The sequence below is a fragment of the Adelges cooleyi genome, unplaced genomic scaffold (genome assembly GCF_023614345.1).
Source record: "Adelges cooleyi isolate 19-005CV unplaced genomic scaffold, UGA_ACOO_1.1 ACOO_flye_CR_arks_rails_tigmint_CR_PRNA_247, whole genome shotgun sequence".
Classification (NCBI taxonomy): Eukaryota; Metazoa; Arthropoda; class Insecta; order Hemiptera; family Adelgidae; genus Adelges; species Adelges cooleyi.
This window is the reverse complement of record NW_026095912.1, coordinates 10,358,648-10,383,516: the sequence shown is the minus strand read 5'-3', so window position 1 is coordinate 10,383,516 and position 24,869 is coordinate 10,358,648. Positions and strand designations below refer to the sequence as shown.

General features: G+C 32.7%; 3 protein-coding genes across 5 annotated transcripts; 1 reads left to right on the top strand and 2 right to left on the bottom strand.

Moving 5' to 3' along the window:
- Positions 1-10,674: 10,674 nt before the first annotated feature.
- LOC126836430 (26S proteasome non-ATPase regulatory subunit 7) lies at positions 10,675-12,110 on the bottom strand. The gene is made up of 2 exons (XM_050569805.1): positions 11,968-12,110; positions 10,675-11,679 (listed from the first exon to the last, which is right to left on the bottom strand). The coding sequence occupies exon 2, from the start codon at positions 11,672-11,674 to the stop codon at positions 10,736-10,738; it is 939 nt and encodes a 312-aa protein (XP_050425762.1). The 5' UTR covers positions 11,675-11,679; positions 11,968-12,110; the 3' UTR covers positions 10,675-10,735.
- A 5,672-nt stretch (positions 12,111-17,782) lies between these two features.
- LOC126836564 (lachesin) lies at positions 17,783-21,253 on the top strand. The gene is made up of 6 exons (XM_050570098.1): positions 17,783-18,049; positions 19,348-19,589; positions 19,687-19,943; positions 20,077-20,340; positions 20,614-20,753; positions 20,833-21,253. The coding sequence occupies exons 1-6, from the start codon at positions 17,992-17,994 to the stop codon at positions 20,961-20,963; spliced, it is 1,092 nt and encodes a 363-aa protein (XP_050426055.1). The 5' UTR covers positions 17,783-17,991; the 3' UTR covers positions 20,964-21,253.
- Positions 21,254-21,429: 176 nt separating this feature from the next.
- LOC126836565 (oxysterol-binding protein-related protein 11) lies at positions 21,430-24,781 on the bottom strand. Of its 3 annotated transcripts, XM_050570101.1 has the most exons (6): positions 24,611-24,781; positions 24,449-24,539; positions 24,234-24,378; positions 23,963-24,160; positions 23,733-23,898; positions 21,433-22,018 (listed from the first exon to the last, which is right to left on the bottom strand). In XM_050570101.1, exons 3-6 carry the CDS (start codon positions 24,366-24,368, stop codon positions 21,810-21,812), a joined length of 708 nt encoding a protein of 235 aa, XP_050426058.1. In that variant the 5' UTR covers positions 24,369-24,378; positions 24,449-24,539; positions 24,611-24,781; the 3' UTR covers positions 21,433-21,809. The 3 variants fall into 3 exon arrangements, with proteins under 3 accessions (XP_050426056.1, XP_050426058.1, XP_050426057.1); XM_050570099.1 differs by lacking the exon at positions 24,449-24,539 and having other exon boundaries at positions 21,430-22,018; XM_050570100.1 differs by lacking the exon at positions 24,449-24,539 and having other exon boundaries at positions 24,540-24,781.
- Positions 24,782-24,869: the final 88 nt, after the last annotated feature.

Below are 24,869 nucleotides of genomic sequence, written 5' to 3'. Positions count from 1 at the left end.
AAATACTTTTTCAAAACACTACCGACATTTTAAAATTAACAGTATTTGCTTCGTTTGATTGTCAAATCGCAAAGAACATCATCACACATCCTGTTTTTCCAATATGTACTGTTTTTTTTTCCAATTAGTATAACTCGGTAAACTTGGCGTTTAGTTGAATATATGAAAAGACTTTCGAGATTGATTATAGCTATAGTAAAGTTTTTACTTATTAAAAAAAAAAAAAGTTGTGTTTACTTAGTATACCATACAAGTTTTTTCCAGAATGGGGCACATAAAATTTACTTAAAAATCTGTAGTGAAGCTTTGTTTTATTAGGGAAAACCCGAACTAAAGAGGTGGGAGGGGGGGGAATTACGATGTTACGGTAGTAGGTTTGTAGGTTACAATGAGTAAGGGGGTGAATCAACAGTAAACAGCTGGTATCTGAAATATATTTGAATTACGGTGTAGGTTTTTCTTGCTGTCTGTATAGACTGCTACTTTTTTAGGGGTGCACAGTTTTTTGTGTTTTTTAGCCGTAATTATAAAATTATACGGCTATAATAGTGTATCCGATTCGATAACATTTTCAAGTTTCGACGATTTGCTATGACCTTCGGATTTCACAACGTGTAAAAAGGAACACTAAGATGTGCAAAAGAAAACAAAAAAAATTGGAAATTCAAACATTGACAATTTTATACATTGTTTTTGTCGTTAGATCGACGTTGTTTTCTGCCTAAAATTATGTATGCATATTTATCGATAGAGAAAAAAAATGTACTCAGGCATTCTCATGCGTGTGCACAGTGCCGAAATTTTATGTTTTTTTGAAAATATTTTCGATTTATTAACTTTAGCGTTTTCAATATAAAATGTGCTATCATCAACAAAAGCGCACATGGAAAACCCGAAATTTCGACCACCCCCCCACCCCCCAGGCGAGAATGGTTGACATATTTTTGGCGCATTTTTAAGATTTAAGAAATGATAATTAGTCTGAAGAAAGTTCTGAACAAACGACATAAAACATCAGTGTAGTGTATTGGATGAATAGAACGTTTACTTTTTTGTTTTTTAATTCTGTAATTAGGATTTAAAGTATTTTTTTTGTAGATCAAAGTAGGAGTACACGAGTAGGATACAAATTTTGGTTATATATTTTATTAAATCGCATATCCGTCTTGGGCAAGAGGAGTCCAATTATATAGTCACCGTGTTGATGATAAAACAATATTGTCAGTCGTATGGTGTCAAAATAATATTTTTGGAAAAATATAAGAAAAACAGTAAACTCAGGCTAACACTTTGGTCATACAATTGTAATTACATCTATACGTTTTTGGGTAAATTTTTGAAAACGTTTACTCGTTTTTGTTATTCGAAAAATTGTGTTTTCGTGTAAAAACGCTTAGGCGAGAATTCGATAAACAACACTCGAAATCATATTTTTAAACATTCGTTTACTTTTTTGAACTCGGTGTGTCACTTTTAAATCACGTGCGCCGATTTGCGAAAATATACAAAAAATGTTCTAACAATAAATTGAAATGATTTATAAATCGCGCATTGGCCTAAAATGAAACCACCGATTTGTTGAAAGCTTACCACGAACTTTTTTGGTGTCACCGCAATAATAAATATTTTAATATCGAGTAGAATACTAAGCAAAAAACACATGTAAAATGATAGGGGAAAATTTAAGTTCCTAAAAAAACATACAAAATACCATGTTATCAGTACAGACCTATTGCACAATGATAACAATGTTCAAAGACATAGTTTAATGGAAGTATTAGTCAGGTGTGAGGTTGTTACACAAGTTATGTTAGACTGTTCTTACCCCATCAGTGTTGACTGGTATTACCCCTATCAGACTTTTTAGCTTCGGTGCAAGGCGGCGAAAGTATTGGTTTTACTCTAATGTGTGTGTGTTTTTTTTATCTGTATACACTGTAACTTTTTTACTACTGGACCAATTCCTTCGAGCAGCAACTCTATAAATCACAAATTTCATCTAGTTGGTACTTTGGGGGAGGGGGGGAGTAAAAGTTGAAAAAGTTTACTTTTTCACAGCCGAAATTTGAAAAAACACAACCGCTCGAGTTTTAAGTTAGAACTTTTACTGGCTATAATTTCGAGAAAAAGAGTCGGATCGAGTTGATATTTATAAGGAATATTTATTTGGTAAGCCAGCACACGCCAGTTGTATCAAATTTAAATTATACCTATTTCCCACTCCCTAGGGGGGTACAAGTTTTTTTGTTCTTTTGGATTTTTAGCCGTAATTTTAAGACCTTTAAGTTGAAAATTTGCCAGTAATTAGAACTCATATGTATCCATACCATATATCATAGCAAGTGATTTTATTCAATTTTATCACTTTTATTTGTAATAATTCCTGTAGACCTGTGACCTCTCCGTCCCCTCGTTGTTTTGATTCCATCATGCCTATACTCTACTGTACTAGTCCTCTCGGATAAAATCACTTTCAAATTAACGCTTTGATTGCTTATTTGTAAATACAGCACCTCAATTTAATACTATCTAACTTTGCTGATTTATACTGTGCTTGGTTTGGACTGTACTGGCTTGAAAATACTAACTACCGATTTGCATCGAACCGTTTTTTCAAAAATGATTTTATCCCTTTGAGATTTAAAAATTCCTGTAAACCTGTGACTTCCACGTCCCCACTATGCCCCGACCCCACCGTACTGGTTTTTTTTAAATGCATGAATTTACTTAAAAGCTGTAATATTTAGGTATATTATGAGCAAATAAATGCAATCCTTGCCAGTTTGTGATATAATATTAGAAACAGTCAACGTAGTAATGAGTTATAAATTCTTAATTTGAGATGAGTTTCATTTTGGAAAAATATTACAACAAAAGTGATAAAAAAAATCGGTAGTTATTTATCAAAAGTTGTTTATCATTTTAAAACGTCTGTTATTAGGTTGTGGTAACAACAGTTATCAAATTATATTGTGCTCGTCTACATTTTAACTATGATATTTTAAGAGATATTTCATTGACCGGTATTACCCACTGAACGGTATTCTTCCATTCTCCCCTAAATAAACACTGAAACTTAAGCTAAACAGCTATAGTTGATATTCTTATTTTTTTTTTTTATTGCCATTTTCTATGTACAGTTTATCTCTATTTAAGATGTTGTTATTGGTCCTGGGCTAGTGAATGTATAGGAATCTTCGTAGCAGATATTTTTTCGTTTGAAACAAATATATATATAAATAAATAATTTTGTTTTAATCTCTTCCGCGGCATCCGACCGGGTCAGGTCGGTCACTTGTTATTCCCAACGGCGGTCGTTATCGTCTAAGAAAATCTGAATCTCGACGCTTTCCACCAACAACCCTATTTCGGCCTACAAGTGGCGATTTATTTGTCCGTTGCGGTAATTTATAGCGCATCACGGATGATGTATTCGAGAAAGCTATGTTTTGCTATTCACCACATAACATACAGGGTGTACCGTCCAATATGGTGGGGGCACTCGTTTTGAACCATTATTGACCATTAATGGACTTGGTTCTGTTTAAAAAATGGCCACGTACAAATATGTTTTTAATTCCATAAATTGACAATAAATGACAAAAAATGTTCAGCCGAAAATTAGTTGTGTCCTACATCATCTGGATCACCTTGTACATCATGTATAGTATATACAATAATTAATCGCTCCGAGTTTATATACCTAACCTAACATCAAAGGCGCCGAGTAAAATATAAATCAAAACTATTTTCACTCATAAACCATACATTAGGAGGGGTATACTTAAACTGTATAATAGGTGTCAGGACAATTATCATACAATATACCCACTACTCTTTCCCGACAAAACTAATTTAAGAATAAAAGGATTCAGGGGTGTTAGGTTAAAAACGTTATTTCATATCAATAAAATATAATATTCACTCCAAGGACAAATTTAATGTTAATATTAACCAAAGCCCAAAGGAATACTTTATCATACTATTTTTGTTAAAAATTATCTCTATTATTATTGTAAACAGTAATATTATATCATAAATGTGCGGCTCCTAGTTAAACCGACAAAGTCCAGGGTTTTTTATTTTTGTTATTTTTTCTTTACAAATCAATCAAATTGTAAGAATACTGGTTTGAATTTTAAAAAAGGCAGTTTAAGGTACCTATATGTTACGAAATAAAAAATATTCAAACGTTACATATTATATTTGATATTTATGTGAACGCTAAAAACTTACACTGCTCATTTAACACAGTAATATTGAAGATTGTTATTACAATTTCAACGCGTTATAGTAATGTTTGAATTTCATGCTATGACAAAATACAAAATATGAAACATTCTGATGCAGCCTTGAATGTTGTGTAGAATATTACCGCTGTAGGTATAAGTAAAAATGTCAAAGTCAAATCAAAAACATATATATTATACGTGTTTTTGACGGGTAAAAAAAAATATGATCTAAGCAAATAAGGTCTACAGCAACCTATTTTTTGCTATGTAATTTCAATAGTATAGTCAGTCAGTATACGTTTCTTCACCTCGAGAACCAAATCTAATTGTTTTTACTTATACACCGATTAAATTAATATCGACTTTTAAAGACATATAATGGTGCGCTCTGGACTATTGGTCATATCTATGATAATAATATCGTTGGTTTACACTCCGGCGCAGTCACTGGAAACCGGGTACACGTATACGAACAAACCCAACGATCAGCAGCTCCTCAAGGATTTGAAATGTGGATACCTATTCGGCGGCTGTACACAAATGAAGCTAGTAAGGGTTTTACTCGGTAGACCCCATAAGGTAGAACTGAAATCGATTCTGGGCCCCATTAGCAAAATCTACCCGATAGTGAGATCCCAGATAGTATCGCTGCTCGGTTCGAACGGGGCAATGCGCGTTGGTGCTTTGTGGGCACTACATTTGTTCACCTGTATGATAACCGGCAATTACACGGAAACGAAAAACTATGCACACATTATCGAAACCCTCAGCTATGTCATCGAAAAGCTGAACGAGGACCTGGTCGGGTGTCGCGAAAGCAATTCATTCGATCAAAGCGCCTCAGGGTCAACTCAGAATTTCGGATTCCACTTCTACACGACGACTATACTAAAGCGTTACGTGGAACGGGCCAACATTCAGCTAGAAAGGAACGCACTGGTCGGTGATGCTGTGGTCAAGATGAGCCTCGATTTAAACGTCCAGACCCATTCGCTTTTGATGAACAACCTGGGCAATAGACCAAAAGTCATATACGACTTACAAAACGTGTACAGCTTGGCGATAACGTGGATCAGCACCAGCACAATACTACGTACGACATGGAATTTGGCGCGTGTGCTGGACTGGAAACAAACCAAACTCGTGCACATCAAATTGTACTACAACGCGTGCAATAACTTTTTTAAAATCATCATACTTCGCCTGTCGTCGAAACACATGGCATACTTACGGCCTTATTGTATTGGCGAATCAGCAGATCAGAACGCCTTTGTGCACTACGCACGAGAATGGCACAGTATAGTTGTACGATTTGGCGCCATGTTACATTTGTCCGAAGATCTACATGTGAGACGCTTGCGTAGCGCTATCGAAGATCTCATCAACGGGGTACAACCAATAGACAGTGTGGTCAGCTATATAGCTTCAATACTGGCGGAGTTATGCCAGAAACTCGGATGTCGCATCGATATGTTCGATTTAGAGAAAACCGAATTCACAGTGAAATACACGAGTCTGTCCGACCAAGATATAAAAGATCTGCAAGTACCGGAAGATCCGGTATGGATTAAATATTACAGCTTGGGAAACGCTAAGGCATTCTTGGATTATCTGCAAAAGATTTTGTTCAATGTCGACTTTCGTGTCATTCGGTCACTCACACAGTATATCGACGAACTTAACCCTCCAATTATGATATAATCTAATATATTTTTATAAAACACTATTTTATTTAAATTATTATAAAATTAATTCAATTACATTATACTGTAATAACCAACGTGTACACGTCATGATATTTTGATAATATACATTTTTTTCTCTGATTTATTATATGTTTATCCGAGTATTATTCATTTGTCTGTTCTTAAAAATTATTTGCCGCCCTTGAGAAATTGCCGCCCTAAGCACTAGCTTATAGTGTTTACTGGGAAATACGGCACTGTATACCATTAATTATTAATAAAAATAATAACATGTCTATTGGAGATTTTAAAACATACAATTTTATTCACCGTAGTATTTATAAAACGTACATCTTTAAAAATATGTCATACGTTTATGTATTTACTGTAATGTAATTTACTATTATGTTGTCTCAAATTTTAAAAACTAGGAAATTTCTAGACTCACGAATTATTTAAAACCATAGACGTTGTCCGCGTTGTCTTAATATGCGCACAATAATAGAATTTTGACAATGTGTCTTTGTTAAAAACATGTTGCCTTGTGTTTTGATTTTGTGTTACTCGATTGGTGGTTTGATTTGTAAAAATGTAAACAATATCATAATGTGTTTTGATTATTTTGTTGCTGGCCGTCCTGTTGACTTTGGCGGACGAAAAACCGTCGGGCCAGTCTGTTGGTACTCTTGGTAGCAATGTGGAAAACCCGTTTGAGTTTATTTCCGTTCTTTTCGGTTTGCGTGGACGTGTCCACCATTTTTTTGTCCGTCGAAATGTTTAGTACCACGCTCTGTTGGTCCGTCAAGGTCCAGTCGCCATTTTGGAATTTGGAGACGCTATGTGTGTGCTGTTCGCAGACCACGGGTAATTCGCATTCTTCGCACAACGGTAAAGTCACTTCTCGGTAACAGTAGAAATAAAACGGAAACCATTTGTGTAAGTACTTTTCCAATCTGTTGGCGTTTTTACAACACTTGCTCGACCTGATGCGGTAAACCACCACTTTGCCGTCGTTAGGCGTCGAGTTTGGACCGGATTTGTCGACCTGCAGAACCGCCGTTGGGTAGGTACAATGTATTATAATACTAGCCGTTAATTGTAAAAGTGGTGCACTCCATATTTTTAAAAGATACATATTTCTGCTTAATGGAGTCACATTAAGTCATAAATATTTCGTTATGAAAGAGAAGCAACTCCAATAAATACAAAAAAAAAATACAACAAATAGAAAACACTGAATAAATAGATACTAGTATTTTTTTATTTTTTTTATTAAAGATAAGGCTTCAACATAAGTCATTAGCCGTATACTTGTATTTGTTTTCCTACACATTAGTTCACAAAAAGCTCGTTATTTCCAAATTAAATTACTAGGAGATAATTCACTTTTACAATGAACGACACAATATATATTGGCGGTAAATTTTAATTAAAATATGAATTTAGCATCGGAAAAAATTTAAGCGTTACATTTTAAGTAGGTATACAAAATAGGTACTGTAAGACCGTGGTGTTCATGTGATGATGTTACATCGTCGTCGGTTACTTGTATAACATGTCCATGGTTGCTGCATATTTCTGACAGCTTGCGCCTTTTAATAGTTTTCCGAAAAAAACGTTTTTTTAATCTAGCTCTCAACGGATTTCCTGTGCCACTCATACTTGTACACAGCGAATGTACATTTTTTTTTTTTGTGACTTTGCGAGATATGCAGGTCAAAACGCCTATTGGCGCAACGTTGTTACTAATAAACAAATCTGATGTAAACAGCGTATCTGAATGTGTTAATAGCCATATGGATTTTTTTATAATTAATTAAAAATAATTCTAACATTTAATATCGCCAAATTAAACCAATTAACAGCCGCCTAAGGGTATTCATTATATATTTGTCTTTTAATAAAATCTCCAATCCTCTTAAAACATTTACAGAGCGGCATTATGTTTCTGGTTAGATAAGTGAAAGTGAATTTTCAGATGTAACTGAATAATTGCCTTTTTAATTTTTACTTTTTAAGGATTAAGACTATAGAAATTAGCTTTGGTCTTTAAATCACCTGAATTTTTTCTAATATACTTCTATATTTTTACATACGTTTCATTTTAATACTTAGTTACCAAATCTCTTTATTTTATTTGTTTCTACATTTTAGAAAACTTCTTGTCCAATTTTAAATTACGCTCTCTTTTCTAATTTAACCTTTTAATATCACCGTTGTCTATATCCTCTGTTTTAACACGATCAAATTGTGACGCTAAATTGAAAAAAAAACAATTCTGATTTAACCTTGTTTCAAAATGTATACATTTTTTTAATTGAATTAAACTTTACAAATTGTTCAAGATTCAGATTCAGACTGAACTATTAAAAATGACTAAATTTGTTAACAAGTACATTTTTTTTTTTTATTCAATTTTTTTTTTTTGTATCGTGATACTTGGAACTTTTATTTTTAATAATTCAGTACCCTGGCTTAGTTGTTCGGGTTAAGAGTTAAGACGTATGTAAAATTTGTGTTTTCCCCAATTCTACTTGATGTTACAAATCGCTTACACTCAATAAAACGATTACCTAGCTATTGTGAAATATTTATTTGTATGGCATAACATTACCATATAATTATGTATTATAATTTACCTTTCACACACAACATATCTTTCATGTTTAATTCATTGTTAGGTACAGATAAACACGAGAATATTTGAGGAGGCTAAGTTCCCTTTGGTTCTTTTAGTCGGCTCATGAAGATTTGCGGAAAGCGCAGAGTTGACTGACCGACCTCATGTTTTGTATAGAATAAAGTAGAGAAGACGAAAATATAGAAGATATAATACTTTATAATTATTCTTACATTACTGCGTTTACGGATGCATAGACTACTCGCACACTACTCGGGTTATACAATCCTACTTCCTATAATATCTTTTTGAGCTGTTTCGTCGTTCACGCTAATGGAACGGATGCGGCTTTTTGCCGTACTACCGAGTAGGGTAAATCTATTGGGAAATTTGCAAGTAAAAATGGGTAAGGTAGCCTTTACCACGGGACGCTATGATACCAGGAGCACATAAGACCGACGTTAAGTACCGCCGTTGGGTATTGGCGGCTCGCCATTGCAACGACGTTCGGTTCATGAATTCCTAATATCATTTTCATTCTTTTTGATGCATCAACATGGCCAAAATTACCAAAATTACTTAACGCAGTCGCGTTTGATTTGGATCGTGCAAGTCGCTTTCGTTTTCTTTTAGCTACATTTAGATTTTAGTACGTTTAAATGCGACAAAAGCCAAGTTGGAAAGGGGTAGTTCCCCCCTGCAAAAAAAAAAAACAATGCCCGCCAATGATCTCCTCCCCACATCGCCTCTACTCTTAATGCATAATGCACAGAATGTCATAACTGCATTTCCTTAAAATTGTACAGTAACATTGAAAATTATTACATAGTATATCTATTTGACTTAGCTCTTGAATCCCTCTTACGTCAAAACTATGAATCTCTCTCTGTCTTACAATATTTGTACAAATGTTTCTATTTGTTTAAATATTTTAAAAGACACTTTGTTTATAATAAACAGTCATCTACACTCATAATTTCATAGTCACCCACACACTACATTTATATCTCCACTGTAATAATTTTTATTTTTTTTTTCTTCCACTTTCTATAGTTTAACAATAATTATTTTGTTTTAAACATTTTAAATGAAGTACTTAATTGTATGTGTTTGTGTCAATAACGCGATTGACTAGTATGCTGTGTCGACCAACAACACAACATATTATGTGCATCTCACTTTATATTTTTTTTAAATAAAGTTGTTTATATATATATATATATGTACAATAATGTTTCAACTTCTAAAAAAAAAAATCACTTATGTAAGTATATAATTATGACACCTGTGCATTAGCCATCGACTTCTGTCACTAATGACTAAATCCCTCAACACTCGTCTTTGTTATACAATTTTATTACTTCATATTCCTTTTATCAACATGCCCAAACCATATATCTCAAAAAGTGAGTAGGGTTATAAATAAAAACCACAGAGATGAATGGAATGAACAAAGAAATATAATTTTGGCGAGAGAGTATCTGGCCTTTTCTAAGAGATAATGACAGTTCCCTTATAAGTCAAAGATATCTTCACTCTTCACTGCCAAAGATGCAAAGCTGGTTCAAAAAAATCAGTTTTCATCACCTAGTGTCCACATGTATACCGACATAATGTCAATATTAACTAAAAGGAAGTTATAATTTTAAGACCTTTAAGAATGACAATAGCTACTATACAACTTATACAACTATTTATTAGATCATCGATGTTTTATGTTACCTCCATAACAGTATAATATTGTTATAGTTATAGTTACAGTTTGTAATTGTAATCATGTTTTCTATTTGTAAACCTTTTACTCATTATGACATATTGTTTAGTTCCACAGTAATAATTATAGCTTGATTTTGTTGCTAGTAACAACATATTGACCAATAGCTTTAATTAACCATTTATATACAATCTATTTCTTAGAGAGACATTATAATTTATTTTCTTTGGTACCTAAGTAATGTATTAAAAAGTTAGTGATGTGAATAATTAGTTTTTATTTATTGTATTTATATATGTTGATATAAAAATTAAAAATAAAGGATTTCTTTATTACCTAAAAATTACAGATTGTTAGAACACAAGATAATAATTAAGATCGGTAAATGTAATTATTAATTTTTGCGATATACTTTTAAAAAAAAAAGAAAATGTATAATTATTAGCAATATTTATTTACAATTATAATAATATAGTCATAAATATTATTTTACTTCCTTTTTCTTAGCTACTTCTTCTTTTTTCTCCTCGGGTTCTCTCAGCTGCTTTTTTTCATCATCACTATTGGCAATTTTGTTGTTGATTAGGTTGTGTAGAGCAATTATAGTTCTAATCATTGTTGCCAAGTATACAGCAAGCATGTGGTCGTTTACTTTTACGTGCATAGCCGCTACTAACGAGTCCTTGTCTACGTCAGGCAATAAATTAAATATTTCTTGCAGTTGGTATATGATCTGATGATTTAAGGGTAATTTCCCATCAACCACTTGCTGCAGATAATCCCTAATGTCGACCATTTGTTTGTACAGACCTCTAGCGCCGAATATAATATTGGCTACTCGTTGGCTGAGCGAACCGCTAGTAGAGTCTTTGATGTCCCTCAATAAATGTTCAACGCCAACCTCTTCAGCTTCTTCCGCGCCAATTTCACTAGATATATGCTCTAGGGTTTTCGATGGTGGCGACCCATCGTCGTGAATTTGTTCAACAACCCTGTACGCTTCAGTTGGTATACCAACATCTTTTGGCTTAACGTCCACAATCACCAAAACAGATGTGTTGTTAACACAATACTGACGCACGAGCTCGTTGACGGCGATGTCGTTCTGGTGCAGTTTGGGACCGGTGTGGTACCAGCCAACAACTTTTTCGCGGGCATTTACCTTTTTGAACATGCCATACATGTTTTCAAGGTAATCGTGGTCGAGGAACCATACGGATTTGTCTTTGTCGTCTTCATCAAATGGTAGTGCAAAACTGTTGGATATGTCGAGCACTTTGTTTTGTTGCCACGAACCGAGCAGAACACCGACCACTCGTTTCTGATTGCCGATTTTTCCAAGCCGAGTGAAGTGATCGACAACACTCAATAGCACCAAAGGATGAACAACTACCTTGGATATTGGTGACTCGTTTGTCGACATTGTACCTGCGAAATCATTTTCAAATAAAACTCTCGATTAATTGCTATGTAAACGTCAAAACTTGTAAATGGTACTATTTAAGATTTTTTGTCTTTTCAATGTAAAAACTTGACGTACAAATATTGTGTACCTTGTAATTATATTTAACACAATATAGTTACACTTGAAAATTACAAAGGAATATTAATATTGATTATTATTGTAACAAATAAAATATGTATAATATTTAAAAAATGCATCACATTCTTAAATGCGATCGGGTTGTAACAAAGAAAAACTACACTATGACTTACCTTATGTACAAATAATAATACACAAATTAAAACAATACTATTAGTAGGCAAATTTATTGAAAGCAAACGACTCAATAGAAATTACAAACATTAAATAATGAAAATCATTTAATTTTACAATTTTTGCTGATAAAATGACTAGCAAAATACAAGTTACAAAGATAACCTCAAAAAACGAGTTTTAACGACATCTGCTGGACAGAGTGTTCAACGCTAGTTGCCTCCATTGATAAATGTTATCACTTTTATTATTATTTACAATCTCAGTATTTCAATCATTCAAAATATAACTGTAATCATTAAGTCGCATTTCGCTTGTAAACTCCATTTCAACTGTTTCAATTAATACTCAATTTGACCGTATCTGTACAAGATAAACAGTACAAAATTGACTAAATGAACACAAGCAGTCATTCGAATTCAATTAATACTCGTCGGATAAACGTTTATGAAAAATAATGTCGGGTCTGACTACTTCTAACTTTTATGGGTCTTCCAAACGTAGTATACATCATTCGTCGTCGTTGTCGATAAAAAAAAAGGTAAGGCGGGAACCATGCCATTTGATAAATGTGAAACGATTGTTAGGGCCGCCAATAGGCTGGAAAGTCTTTCCTAGACAACATGAAGCACTGGAATATGCATCGACCAAGTCAAACGGGTGTATGACGTTTACATACGAACAGAGTACTGGTCAACGATATTTTATGGTTGCTCACCCAGAAACATTTTGGTATTATGACTCTCGAAAACCTTTAAATGAAAGACACACGTATGAAATAATAGCCGAAAACCAGCCTTGTAAATTATACTTTGACCTAGAATTTGAACACAAAGAAAATACAAATTCGAACGGAATAAACATGTTAGAGACCTTCATAAAAATTGTCATGCTATTTGTAAAGCAGAAATTTGACATAGAATGTTCTGAAGAAGATGTTCTTGACTTGGATTCATCAACAGCGGAGAAATTCAGTCACCACTTAATTTTTCAAACTTTGGTATTTTCCAACAATGTTCAAGCCGGTTACTTTGTTAAATTTGTATGTGCTGAAGTAAAAAAAATGATTCTGGAAGATTTTGACTCTGACGACTCGAGTTGTTTCTATGGAGGAATCACAATAAAAGACCTTCTTAGTTTAAAGACAGACAAAGGTTTATTTTGCGATGAAGGGGTTTATTCTAGGAATAGACATTTTAGACTGTACAAATCTTCCAAGTTAAAAAAAAACGTTCCTTTGGTACTAAGCAAAACAAACAAATATAAATTCCCTGACAATGCTCATTGTGATGATTGCCTTGATAAAATAATATTTTTAAAATCATTAATCACATTTGGTTGTAACAGTGACGTATTATTGAATTTTACAAATGTAACCAGCCAAAATGGAAGTCAGTTACTAAACAAACAGGTTGCTTTCGACAGAGAACATAACGCCGATTGTCAGTCGTCATATACGCATTCACCTTTTCCAAGGATCGACCAATTTATATCTAATCTTGTGTTTCCTGGCAAGATATTTCGAAATCATTATTTTCCTTCAGTCAATAAAGTCGTATATAGTATAATAAAAAATCGTTACTGCGGAAATATTAAGAGGCAACATAAAAATAATAACGTCAAATACGTTGTAGATTTAAATGAAATGTACTGGTATCAAAAATGTTACGATCCAGATTGTGAAAATTATAGGTCGGATGGTACCAAACTACCTGACGAAATATGCTTTGAGTACACTAATAATGCGCCTGATGGTTTATCGGACAGTCAAATAGTAGAAGTAGCAGAAGCTTTTCAAGTTACAAAAGATTCATCCAACAGTCAATCGCAAGAAGTAGCTGAAGCTTTTCAAGTTACCGATGACTTATCTGACAGCCAACTACTAGATGCAGCCGAAGCTTATCAAGTTACTGATGACTTATCCGACAGTCAACTATTAGAAGTCGCCGATATATTTTAAGTTTCATTTGATATAATTTTTACAAAAAAAACTTTGTAGTAGATTATAGCATTGTAGTATCTAAGACTCAATGTTATTAAGTATAAAAATAAAGCTTACAAACTGACATTGATTAAATTGAAATTGAATTTTTATTTATGTTGAATTATTTTTTATTTTATATCATTATTTTTAAGTGAATAACAAATAAATTTATTATTAATAATATTATAATTATTGTTTAATTGTCTATCTTAAATAAGTCCAAGCATTATTCAACCAAATACAAGTTAAATATAAGAAAAAATGTAACATTTAAGTAATTTAATTATTTCATAAGCCAATTATTGTCTACATTAAACCTAATGATACAACATTTAATAAATAAAGCGATTGAAAATGATTGGAACATTATAATCGTTTCAAGGAACAATAGGTATTTTATATAGTTCCAAAAAACAACACTTAAATCTAAAATGTTTTTATTTTATTAATTTTGATTACAAGTTTAAACTCGGGTAATTAGGTAAACTATCAGATTATCATACTAGAAATATTTTATATCAAAGTTTGTTCTAGTTATAACGAATAATGTAAATTTTGACTAGGTAACGTTTTCAATCCCTGATAAAATATCATCGTCAATTAACAGTCCTTGAAGACCCAAAGATACTTCCTTGCGAATTTCTTTATTAAAATAATTAAATAGTTTAATTGTATGTGCTTTTACTGGCTAATAATTAAATCAGCTATTTTCGGTCAGTAACAAACGACTATTAAATTTTAAACTTAGCTAGTAAATTGACTAAAAAACAGGTCGCAAGTCTTCTATAGCAAATCAAATATTGACCAACCGACGCGTCGGTCAAGCAATTGAATCATAAAATATAACCGGGTTAAGTTTGTTTTTTAGGATAAAGTACAACAATGGCGAACAGCAAAATGGTTCCGCTGTTGATGATGAACGAAAAAATCATGCCAGATTTCGAAATACGCCAGGACATCTGCAAACTGAGGAAACTATTGATAGATTATACCAAACGATGGGAGGAGGACATCACCGTGGACTCTTTAGATGGGTCTAATCTGCAGTCGACCATCACAGACCAACAACGATTGGCGGACGAGTCAGGCTCGAGTGAAGGTAATGACGAAGTAGAAGTGGACGATGACGAAGTGTTGAGGGCTGCTTTGCTCAACTCGACGATTGAGCCGCCAATGCCGGAGGTGGACTACAAGAAGCTACTAAAGGTCAACCTGTCGTTGGGATCGGTCGAAGATAAATACCAAAACTTGAAGATGGCCATGCACCGCGAAGAGGCCCACTGGCGGGAGAAACTTGACCGGCTGAAACGGCAGAAGGGGCAATTCATGGAGTACCTCGAGTCCACGTTCAACTCGAAGTCGGCCGCTCAGCGTCAGTACAACATAGCGGCCGGGGTGACCGCTAAGATGGCCATCGAGCTGGACCAGTGCGTCAAGGTGGAGGGAAACCTGCACATGAAGGTGTATTCTCTGGGCAAGAAACAGGTGATCCCGGAGGCTTGCCGCAGCTTTTTAATCAGGATGAGTCCGCCGGAATGGCAAAAAGCGGCTAACGTAGTTCACGCAACGTCGGAGGACGTGGACTCCACCTTCCACGACAAGAAGCCGGCGGACGTTGCCCAGGAGCCGGGAACAGCAATGTACTGGTCGCACGTGGATGATTTTATTGAAAAGATGGAAGTACTCGAGCTACAGACTTTACACGCAGAATCGCATGTGACTTGGATGAAGCAGCTGGTAGAGGACGACTTGATAACGGACAACGACCGCAACGCTACCGAAAGGGTCGACCGAATGAAAGACGAGTTCGAATTCATTCGGGCCAAGTTCAGACAAGGGGAGATTGTCGAGGACAAGTCCGAAGAAAAAGATACCTGGGAACCGTTGAGGGATGTGTTCATGAGCGAAAGCATGATCAACGTGGAGTCCATGTGCGATACCATTTACAAGACGCTTAAATACAAGAACAGCTTGGCCGGGCCTTTTAACATGATCGTGGCATTGTTCACGGCCTTAGACCGGGTCGAAGAACAGCTAGACGATCTGTCACCTGACCTTCTGGCCAAGGCCAAGCAGACTGTGGCCATATGTGAGAAGAACGATGCGCTCAGGCATCGGTCGATGAAGCTCGAGTATGACGCCATCAATAGCACAGAAAAGAGAAGCAAACAACTGTTCACTCTGCCTTCGGACGTCAGCCGGAGGATTCAAAAGATTTTGCCCTACAGGTCAACGATCCCCAAACCGTTGAAGCCGGCGAAACCTCCGGAAAAACATCTCAACGAGAAACAGTTACTGTACTTGGAATGTTTTACGTGGATTCCTCCTGAAACGGTTGTTGACATCGATTCCGTGCCCGAGTTAGACTTGCCGGCCACTGAAGACTTGTTTTTACCATCGGGTAGATCTAGCATATCTACTATGTAAAGTCGATTTTTTTAATGGTAATACATTTTTTTATTTAGTAAATAGTAAGGGATACGTCCAAACAAATGACAAATAAGTAAATACAGACATAATAAGAAAGACGAGCCTAAATAAGCCGTACAGTAGGTGCTAAGTATTAGTTGATTTTAAGAATTAAGTACCTATGGGCGTAGTAGGTAGTCTCACTACCTATTCATAAATTACATATAAAGGTCAACCAAACCTCTACAATTTTTTTTAAGCGTAATTAAACCCAAAAATATACTGAATCTGTCAGTACCTATAATACAGCTTGGTTAACTTTAATTGGTCTTGGAATAAGCCTTTACAAAACATATTTTAATACATTTTTGTTATTACTGTGTTAAGAACCTCTAAATATTCCATTTCGTTTAACTGTGTATGTGTCAGCAGGAATGTACTGACCTAGGGTTTAGTTTTGAGCTCTTGAGTCAGTCGTAGTCTTGCTATTCACTTTCTACTTTTCTACGTCTTCACTGTATTTCTTAATTTTAAGTCATACTCAATATTATTCATACTATGTCTGTTATGTCATAACTGTGTTACTTAAGTCAAAATAAATAAATTCTTAATAATGTGTCTACTTCATAATATTTCGATAACCTTGGGGTTTTGCGACTGCATAACAATTGTCTCGTTATTTACTTATCATTATTACAGGTATAAAAAATAATTATTTCAATTTCCAATTTTAATAAATAAACATGTCAATTATTATACGAGTCAAATTTAATGAATTAAACACATTTTTTAATAAGGTTTTTTCATTATTTTATTATTTTAGATAGTTTAATTTAAAAAATCATAAACAAAATTAATTTTATTGACTAATTAAACTTTATTATTTATTTTTTTGCGAAATAATTTTACATCACACTATTATTAGTATAACTGATTGTTTGTTATTACAAACACGTATTTATTTTAATGTCAAGATATAAAACTGCGCTTCTAATGCCGTACATTAATTAAGTGTACTTATGTAATAACCACCCATAAATGTGTAAATGTGCTGTAAATACCTATAAATTATACTAGAGATAATTTATTTTATTATGTTATGAAGTTCTTTATTGAATCGGTATTTTTTTTCTAAAAAAATTCCGAGATACCCATCGATAATAAAAGCATACGGATAGAATTTAATACAGTTATAAAAAAAAAAAATATATATATATATATATCATTAAAATAATATTTTTCTCATTGACATAATATTTAAGTTTAATGAAAATTAAAGTATGTATAAAAAACAATGCAATTTTAAAAACGGTTTGTAAAATTCGTATTTGGCGTAATTATTGTGTTTAACGCACATGTGGTAACACTGCGGTGAAAATACAATAGTGTTTGATAATGAGTTGTAACGCATTCGCATTCCTCAAGTGGGCTGTGTTTTGGCTTTTTGTTTATTTCAAATTTCTATTTGATAACTGCGTTATTCGAACCTCAATCAACAAATAATAATTATGAATAATAAAATATTTATTCGACAACTCTTTTTTTGACTTAAATTAGATTTATTTTAGAATCCGTCCACTTGTTTCCCTCCTAAAATCGTTCAACGAATCTCATCCGATCAACAGGCCAAATGTGTTCAAAAATGAAAAACTTCATTACGTTTTTCGTCGTTTTCGATATTTTGTTGGGTAAGTATTTTTTGTACTTGTAACAGTTTTTTTTTAGTATAATACTTAACGTGTACGACGTGTAACAATATACAAATGAAAACAAACAAATGTTTACTGAATATATATTTGTTTACTCACAAAGTACATCACTTTTTACGTTACTAGGGAGTGGCCCTGAAAGATCTCCGGGACCGTATTTTAAAATGTTTTTGATTTATTAGACTCTTGCATTCTAGTCCGTTTATTATTAGGAGTATCTATGTTTGACGGCAGAGTTATTTTTTATGTGTCCATTTACCTTGAGTTTGAAACAAATATCGATACTAGTTTGTTAAAAATTTGTATTTTTACATTTTAAAAGCTAATATTATGACAATAAATAAATACACTCAACTTAAATGACTGCTTAAAAAAGTATAATTAGTAATAATTATATTTTAGTTTACCTCATATATAATATTTATACTCATAATTATATAAAATTATAAAGAAAACTAATAATTACTATAGTAATAATATAAATAAGAACTATAGCAATTGTTTTACTGTTATATTTTATATATCCCCTAGTCTTATCCTAGCTTCTATCTATGTCCAAGACCACCTCTATCTCTTTGAAACTTTGTATAATTGGGTGTAAAAATGAATGAAGCCAAGTCCATCAATTGTTAATTTACACTCCGTCATTGAACATGTCCGACACTATTTTTTAACAACTTGCCTCTACCTAGTGCTCAGTTCGTGTGCTACCTCGGTATTATCATCAATCGTCGTCTTACTTGACTGCCTTACATAACTAGTAAAATAAGGTTACTTAACAATAGATTTTGTCTTCTTCGTCTGCTACTAACATCTAAACATATAAAACTACCTACCAACCTGTTACTCTACAAATTACTGTTAAGACCCATTAAGTCATAGGGAGGGCTCTTCACTCAGTCAATCTGTCCTTTGTAAATATTACATCTAATATGCTTATTGTTCTACATTATAACAGGTTGCATAAATAACAAATTAAATAAACTATTAACTAAATTATATATATAAGATCGTGTAGTAATACAAGCGTCAATTAAATACTGGAATTAATTATTTCATTTTTACACTATTTTTTTATTTGTTACGGAAGGCTGAAAAATAAATTTTTATATTCTGTCTCTCAATAAAAGGTACTCGTGCAGAAGCCAAAATGAAAACGCAGGTGAGAGCAATTCGTTTTGGTTTCTACACAAAAACCTTTTTTTGTGGAACCACGTGTAGCGTATAGTTTATTAATTACCTTATGTGTTATTACAAATTACATCTTTTGTTTTAAGTTTTGAGCCAGAGGACGCCGACTATTTCTCATATCACGCAAAAACCAATCAAAGATATCGGAGGAACTGCGGAATTAACGTGTTCTGTACTGTATGCTCAAGATTTTCCTGTACTATGGGTGAAAATTGACAGAGCAAAAGTAACCGAACCCGTCGTACTTTCTACTGGTAGTACGCTTATTATTAAAGATTCAAGGTTTGCGCTGCGTCAAGATATTGACAGTACGAGCTACACACTACAAGTAATGCATTAATTACGATGTCATTTATAATTAATACGTTTGCAAGATAAAAGTATGTGGTTATATTATAATTTGTGTAATATGTGTGTTCATCTAGATCAAAGATATACAAGAAACCGATGCTGGCTTTTATCAGTGTCAGATCTCACTCGGCTTGAATAACAAAATATCAGCTGAAGTTGAGTTGGAAGTACGCCGTCCTCCAATAATTTCTGATAACTCGACTAGATCGTTGGTTGTCAATGAAGGCCAACCTGTAAAACTTGAATGTTATGCTGGAGGTTTCCCGATACCGCGAGTATCTTGGAGGCGTGTCAATAATGCAATTTTACCTACCGGGGGTTCCACTTACAGGTGTGTTGGATAGCCAACATAAAAAAAAAAACGTAGAACCAGTCACGTTTTCAAAAATGGAGGCTGAATGGATTTTTTTAAATGCTGTCCATAACATTAAAGTTGTTTTAGTGAACATTTGTTTTTTGCATAGGGGGAATATTTTGAAAATTTCTGCAATTACCAAGGAAGACCGTGGAACGTACTATTGTGTTGCTGAAAATGGAGTTGGTCGGGGCGCCCGACGTAATATTGCTGTGGAAGTAGAATTTGCGCCTGTTATTACTGTATCAAAACCCCGTCTTGGACAGGCACTGCAATACGATATGGATTTGGAATGTCACGTTGAAGCATATCCGCCACCAGCAATCATTTGGATACAGAATGGCATTCAGCTTTCAAACAATCAGCATTATCGGTCAGATTTTAAAAAAACCTATAAAATAGTTATTGATAGCGGTTATGACAAGCTTTCTATAGCGATTCACTTATTGTTACATTTTCTCAAAAAATGTTTAAAAAATATTTTTTTAATATTTTAATAGAATTAATATAGTTTTAAAACAATATTATTAGTTGTTGTAGGACAAAAGCAATAGGAATAAATTATTTAAACTGAAAGTGGTATTATTGCTCGAGTAACAGTTTAATTCAAATCTGTTCTATATTTGTTTTTTGTTTTTTTTTTTAGAATTTCGCATTTTGCCACCGCTGATGAATTTACAGACACAACTATTCGTATTATCACTATAGAGAAACGTCAATACGGAGAATACATTTGCAAAGCGTCCAATGTCTTGGGAACTGCCGAAGCGACCGTCAATCTTTATGGTATAACATTTTTTTTCAATTTTCTACTCATACAATTTATATTAATTTATAATTGACGCTTATGGCATCTGTTCAACAGAAACGATAATTCCAGTGTGTCCACCAGCGTGTGGCCAGCAAGCATCACACTTGAAAGGCGGAGCTATTAAATCTACCGGTGTAAGTTTTACCCTAATTTTAGCGTACATCATTTACTCATTTGTAAATTGATTTTATATTATATAATTGATGATCTTAACTAGATATTTTTTTTTATTATTTGTATACGACAAATCTATATTTTTTGACTATGTCTTCGGGCCAAATTTTATATAAAAGACAACAAATTTATAATTGTTAAAATTTTTTACATTATAATTGCAATAATTTTTATTTTTATTATTACACCCAGTATTTTAGTATTTATGTATAAACATTTAAAAATTGAGGAACTTTTATGGCAATAATAATTGTCAAAGCAATATTTCGGGAACTAAATTACCAAGAAAAAAACCTATTTATTAAGAGTAAAATTTATTTTAACTTAATATGAGCTCCTATTTAAATAAGTTAATAATTTTATGTTACTATTTAATCTCAAATCTTTATTAAGTCCATTTTGATATTTGTATACAAATCCAATTTTATATACATTAAAACTAAAACACTTTTATTATAATTTTCTAAGAGCGTTGTATATAATGCTAAGTGTAATTATTTGATCACTAATTCAAGTCCTAAACTACATTTATGGTCTACAATCCAAAATGTTGTAAATGGTAAAATATTATAATTCACCAACAATTTTAATACATAAAAATGCTATTACAAGTTAAATTGTACAATAGTAATAATTATTAATAATTAGAAGTACCAATGATAAGTTTAATTTCAATCAATTATAAAAAAAATGATAACAAAATAGCGATTCAGGTAAACACATGCAGTTATAATAAAAAAAAAGGTAGGAAATTAAAAATTAAGTAAAGCGCTATTCAAAGATAAGAACAACTATTAATTTACCAACAAGAAAAAATAAATGACAGTGTGAAATAATAATCGCTTAATTTCAAGTGCTCAAGTGCTGCTATGAGTATAATGTTTCCTTTTTGAGTGTGTCGAAGACGAAGAAGGTTTTGAATTCAAAAACGAATATGTCCGTACAATCGGTTGTTCTATGCTCGAATGTTGTAATATTTTGTAACAGTTTTCTAGTGCACACATCATCGACTGCGAAGTGGCTTTAATAATTAACAAGTCCGGATCCGTACATTTCAGTCTTGTACCTGAACAAAATAAAATCATTTGAGTTTAATATTACACATAAAATGTTTAGTAAATGTTTAGTTATTATCATACATGATTATTAAGCTTACTGTGGCCTAATTAGAACTCCCTAATAAGTAACTTTTTCACCATTTTTAAAATTAGTTTTTATAAATTACTTTTTTCTTTTAAGTCATTCAATTTATTTTACTTTATTACTAGTTTTTATATAAGTATTTACTTAATTTTTAGTTTTAATAAAAATATTACTGTACTATTTATGTCATCCTGAAGAATCATCAACGATGTACTCGGTAATTTATTTTCTTTGACAGTTTCATTCGTAATGAAACTGTCAACAGTTGACAGTTGTCGTATATATTTAAAGACTAGTACACAATCATAGTAAAATATTTTATTTATTTGTTTTTAACATACTTGTACGTACAAAATGAGACCTTAGCACCGCGCCATTTTGGCAGAAGCAAGTTAATAACGGATTTTTAGTTTTGGCAGAATTTTCAAAGTTTTATGCAAGAATGGACGTTATGCAGAAACTCCCTGGGCTAGAAAACGGTTGGTTATTTGGAAAAAGAGTCTTATTCTTGAACTAAAATCCTTTTTGGCATGAAACAAAACAAATAGTCTTGTGCAAAAAGCTAGAAAGTTTTTTTTTATTTTTTCAAAATTGAATTTAAATAAGAAGGTCCTTTTTTCATGTACCAACTCATTGGTTTAAACTTAAAGAGCAAAATTAATATTGATCTACAATAAATTACAATGTTTACAAATTTACAAAGTTAATAAAATAACAATAGAATAAATTAAAACGATTAATGAATATTAGTTTTACCCTTATGTCACATTAAAAAAAAACAACTTGAACCTTTTAATTGAAAAATGTACACATTAAAACAAACAGTTTGACCTTGTGTTGTTTTTTATTAATACTTTTCAGTAAGTTTTGAGTTATTAAAAATAGAATTGTCCATATTATCAAAAAAACTGAACTTTAATCATTATGGAGTATAGGAACAAACTGTCAAAATAAAGTTTAGAAAAATAATTAAATAATTTACAGTTCATACTCAACAGTTGTTTTTTTTTTAGTTATACAATTTTAGGAATCCTAATCCTGATATTTTGGAAAATAAAAATTTCCATGTCAATAAAACGAATTTGTTTTTTTCTTTTATGTTCTTAAAAAACCCATTATGAAAAGAACATAAAATTAGATTACCTTTTTGTCACCTTTTAATTAATTAATATTACTAAATTTACAATTAGTTTTTTATGTAGTAGTTAAGGCTTGAAACATTAAGTCCAATTTATAATATGAGTTAAAATAATACAAATTTGAAGGAAAATTGATTTCATTCTGGCACAAAAGTGAGCTGTCAAATAAGAATTAGTTTTTCAATATATTGTCGGAAAGTTTGTAAATATTTTTAAAATAATTAATTTCCTACCAAAAAGTGATTTTAAAAATATTATTATCAAACTTTGAAACAATAACATTGTTAGCACTTGGGTACACTATGCCTTAATTTTAGTTACAACACCGTCATTATTTTACCATTTATAATTACAGAAGAAATCAGGTGATCAAGATCAAATTCTGTTTGTGGGGTGACAAAACATATTTAAATTTACCTTGAGATCATTATATAAAAATGTCAACATTTTAAAGCATTCTTCACTAATTGTACATTGAGCTATACATTTGTAAAATACCTTGGCTTGGCAATTTTTCAATGACTCGTACTATGTCAATGTAACTGTTTTCAGCTTGGGACAAATGTTGTCGAGCATCGGCGAACGATTTTTTCACACCACTTGGACAAAAGTCCGACACATAGCTCATTCTAGGATAATCTCTCAAGCTAGCTTGAATATTTTTCTACATTAAAACAAAAATTCAGCATTACCACAATCATTCCTATACTGCTAACGCAAGTTATTACTTGTGAATGATATTCTGCAGTAGCTCTTAAACGGTTCACCCAATCTTGTCTAGCACGCGCGTCTGTAGCTCTGAGTTTGTAACATTCGCCCGTCCAAGAGTTGACACTGAACGTATTAGAGTCTTCGTCGCTGGGCGATATCACGGCAGATTCCAAGGATATATAGCCTCGAGGTTGCAGTTTTGTGTCGTTTTCGCTCTGAAATTCATAAAGTTGGTGTAAGTTCCCAAAATGTTTTGCAATTCAATAAATAAATTCATTTTATGCATACCAAGTAGTAGCTCAATGTTCCTTCTCTCGGATCCAATATGAACCATCTGTGTTGCCATCCTTTGACGACGTTGGTGTATTTGTAAAGCTGTCCTTCCTGGATGTGAGCTAAAAAATCTGCTCCCACCGAGTCCATGTCTGGATACCTGTCATGCAACGTAAGCTTTTAATAGTGAAGCACAGAGTTTAGAGCTTTGCAAATATTTCCTGTTGTACTGGCAAAAGTTGAAAAAGATGCGGTTTTTGGTGTTATAATCTATACTTGTGTTGTTTTATGCTTGGAACTAAAATAGGCGGAACGACAAACCTATAGAACGAGATTAATAGCTACAACTGAAGTGGTTTATTTAATTTATAATGGATATTTTTTTAACTAACAATCCAAAAAGAATATTCACGGGTCGCATTACAAAATCGTTCAGTGTGAACAGACCATAACAAAGATTCTTTTTGAAAGCCTACGTTTAATACATTTATGAAAGTAATTAATCCTATGTTTATAATTGCATATTATTATTATATTGCGGTTTTTAAGTTACGTTACGATATAAGTTAATCAACCATTTATTATCAGAAATATTATCTTATCAGTTTTTCAATTCTCCAAATGTGATAACGCTCGTTATCACTTTTACGA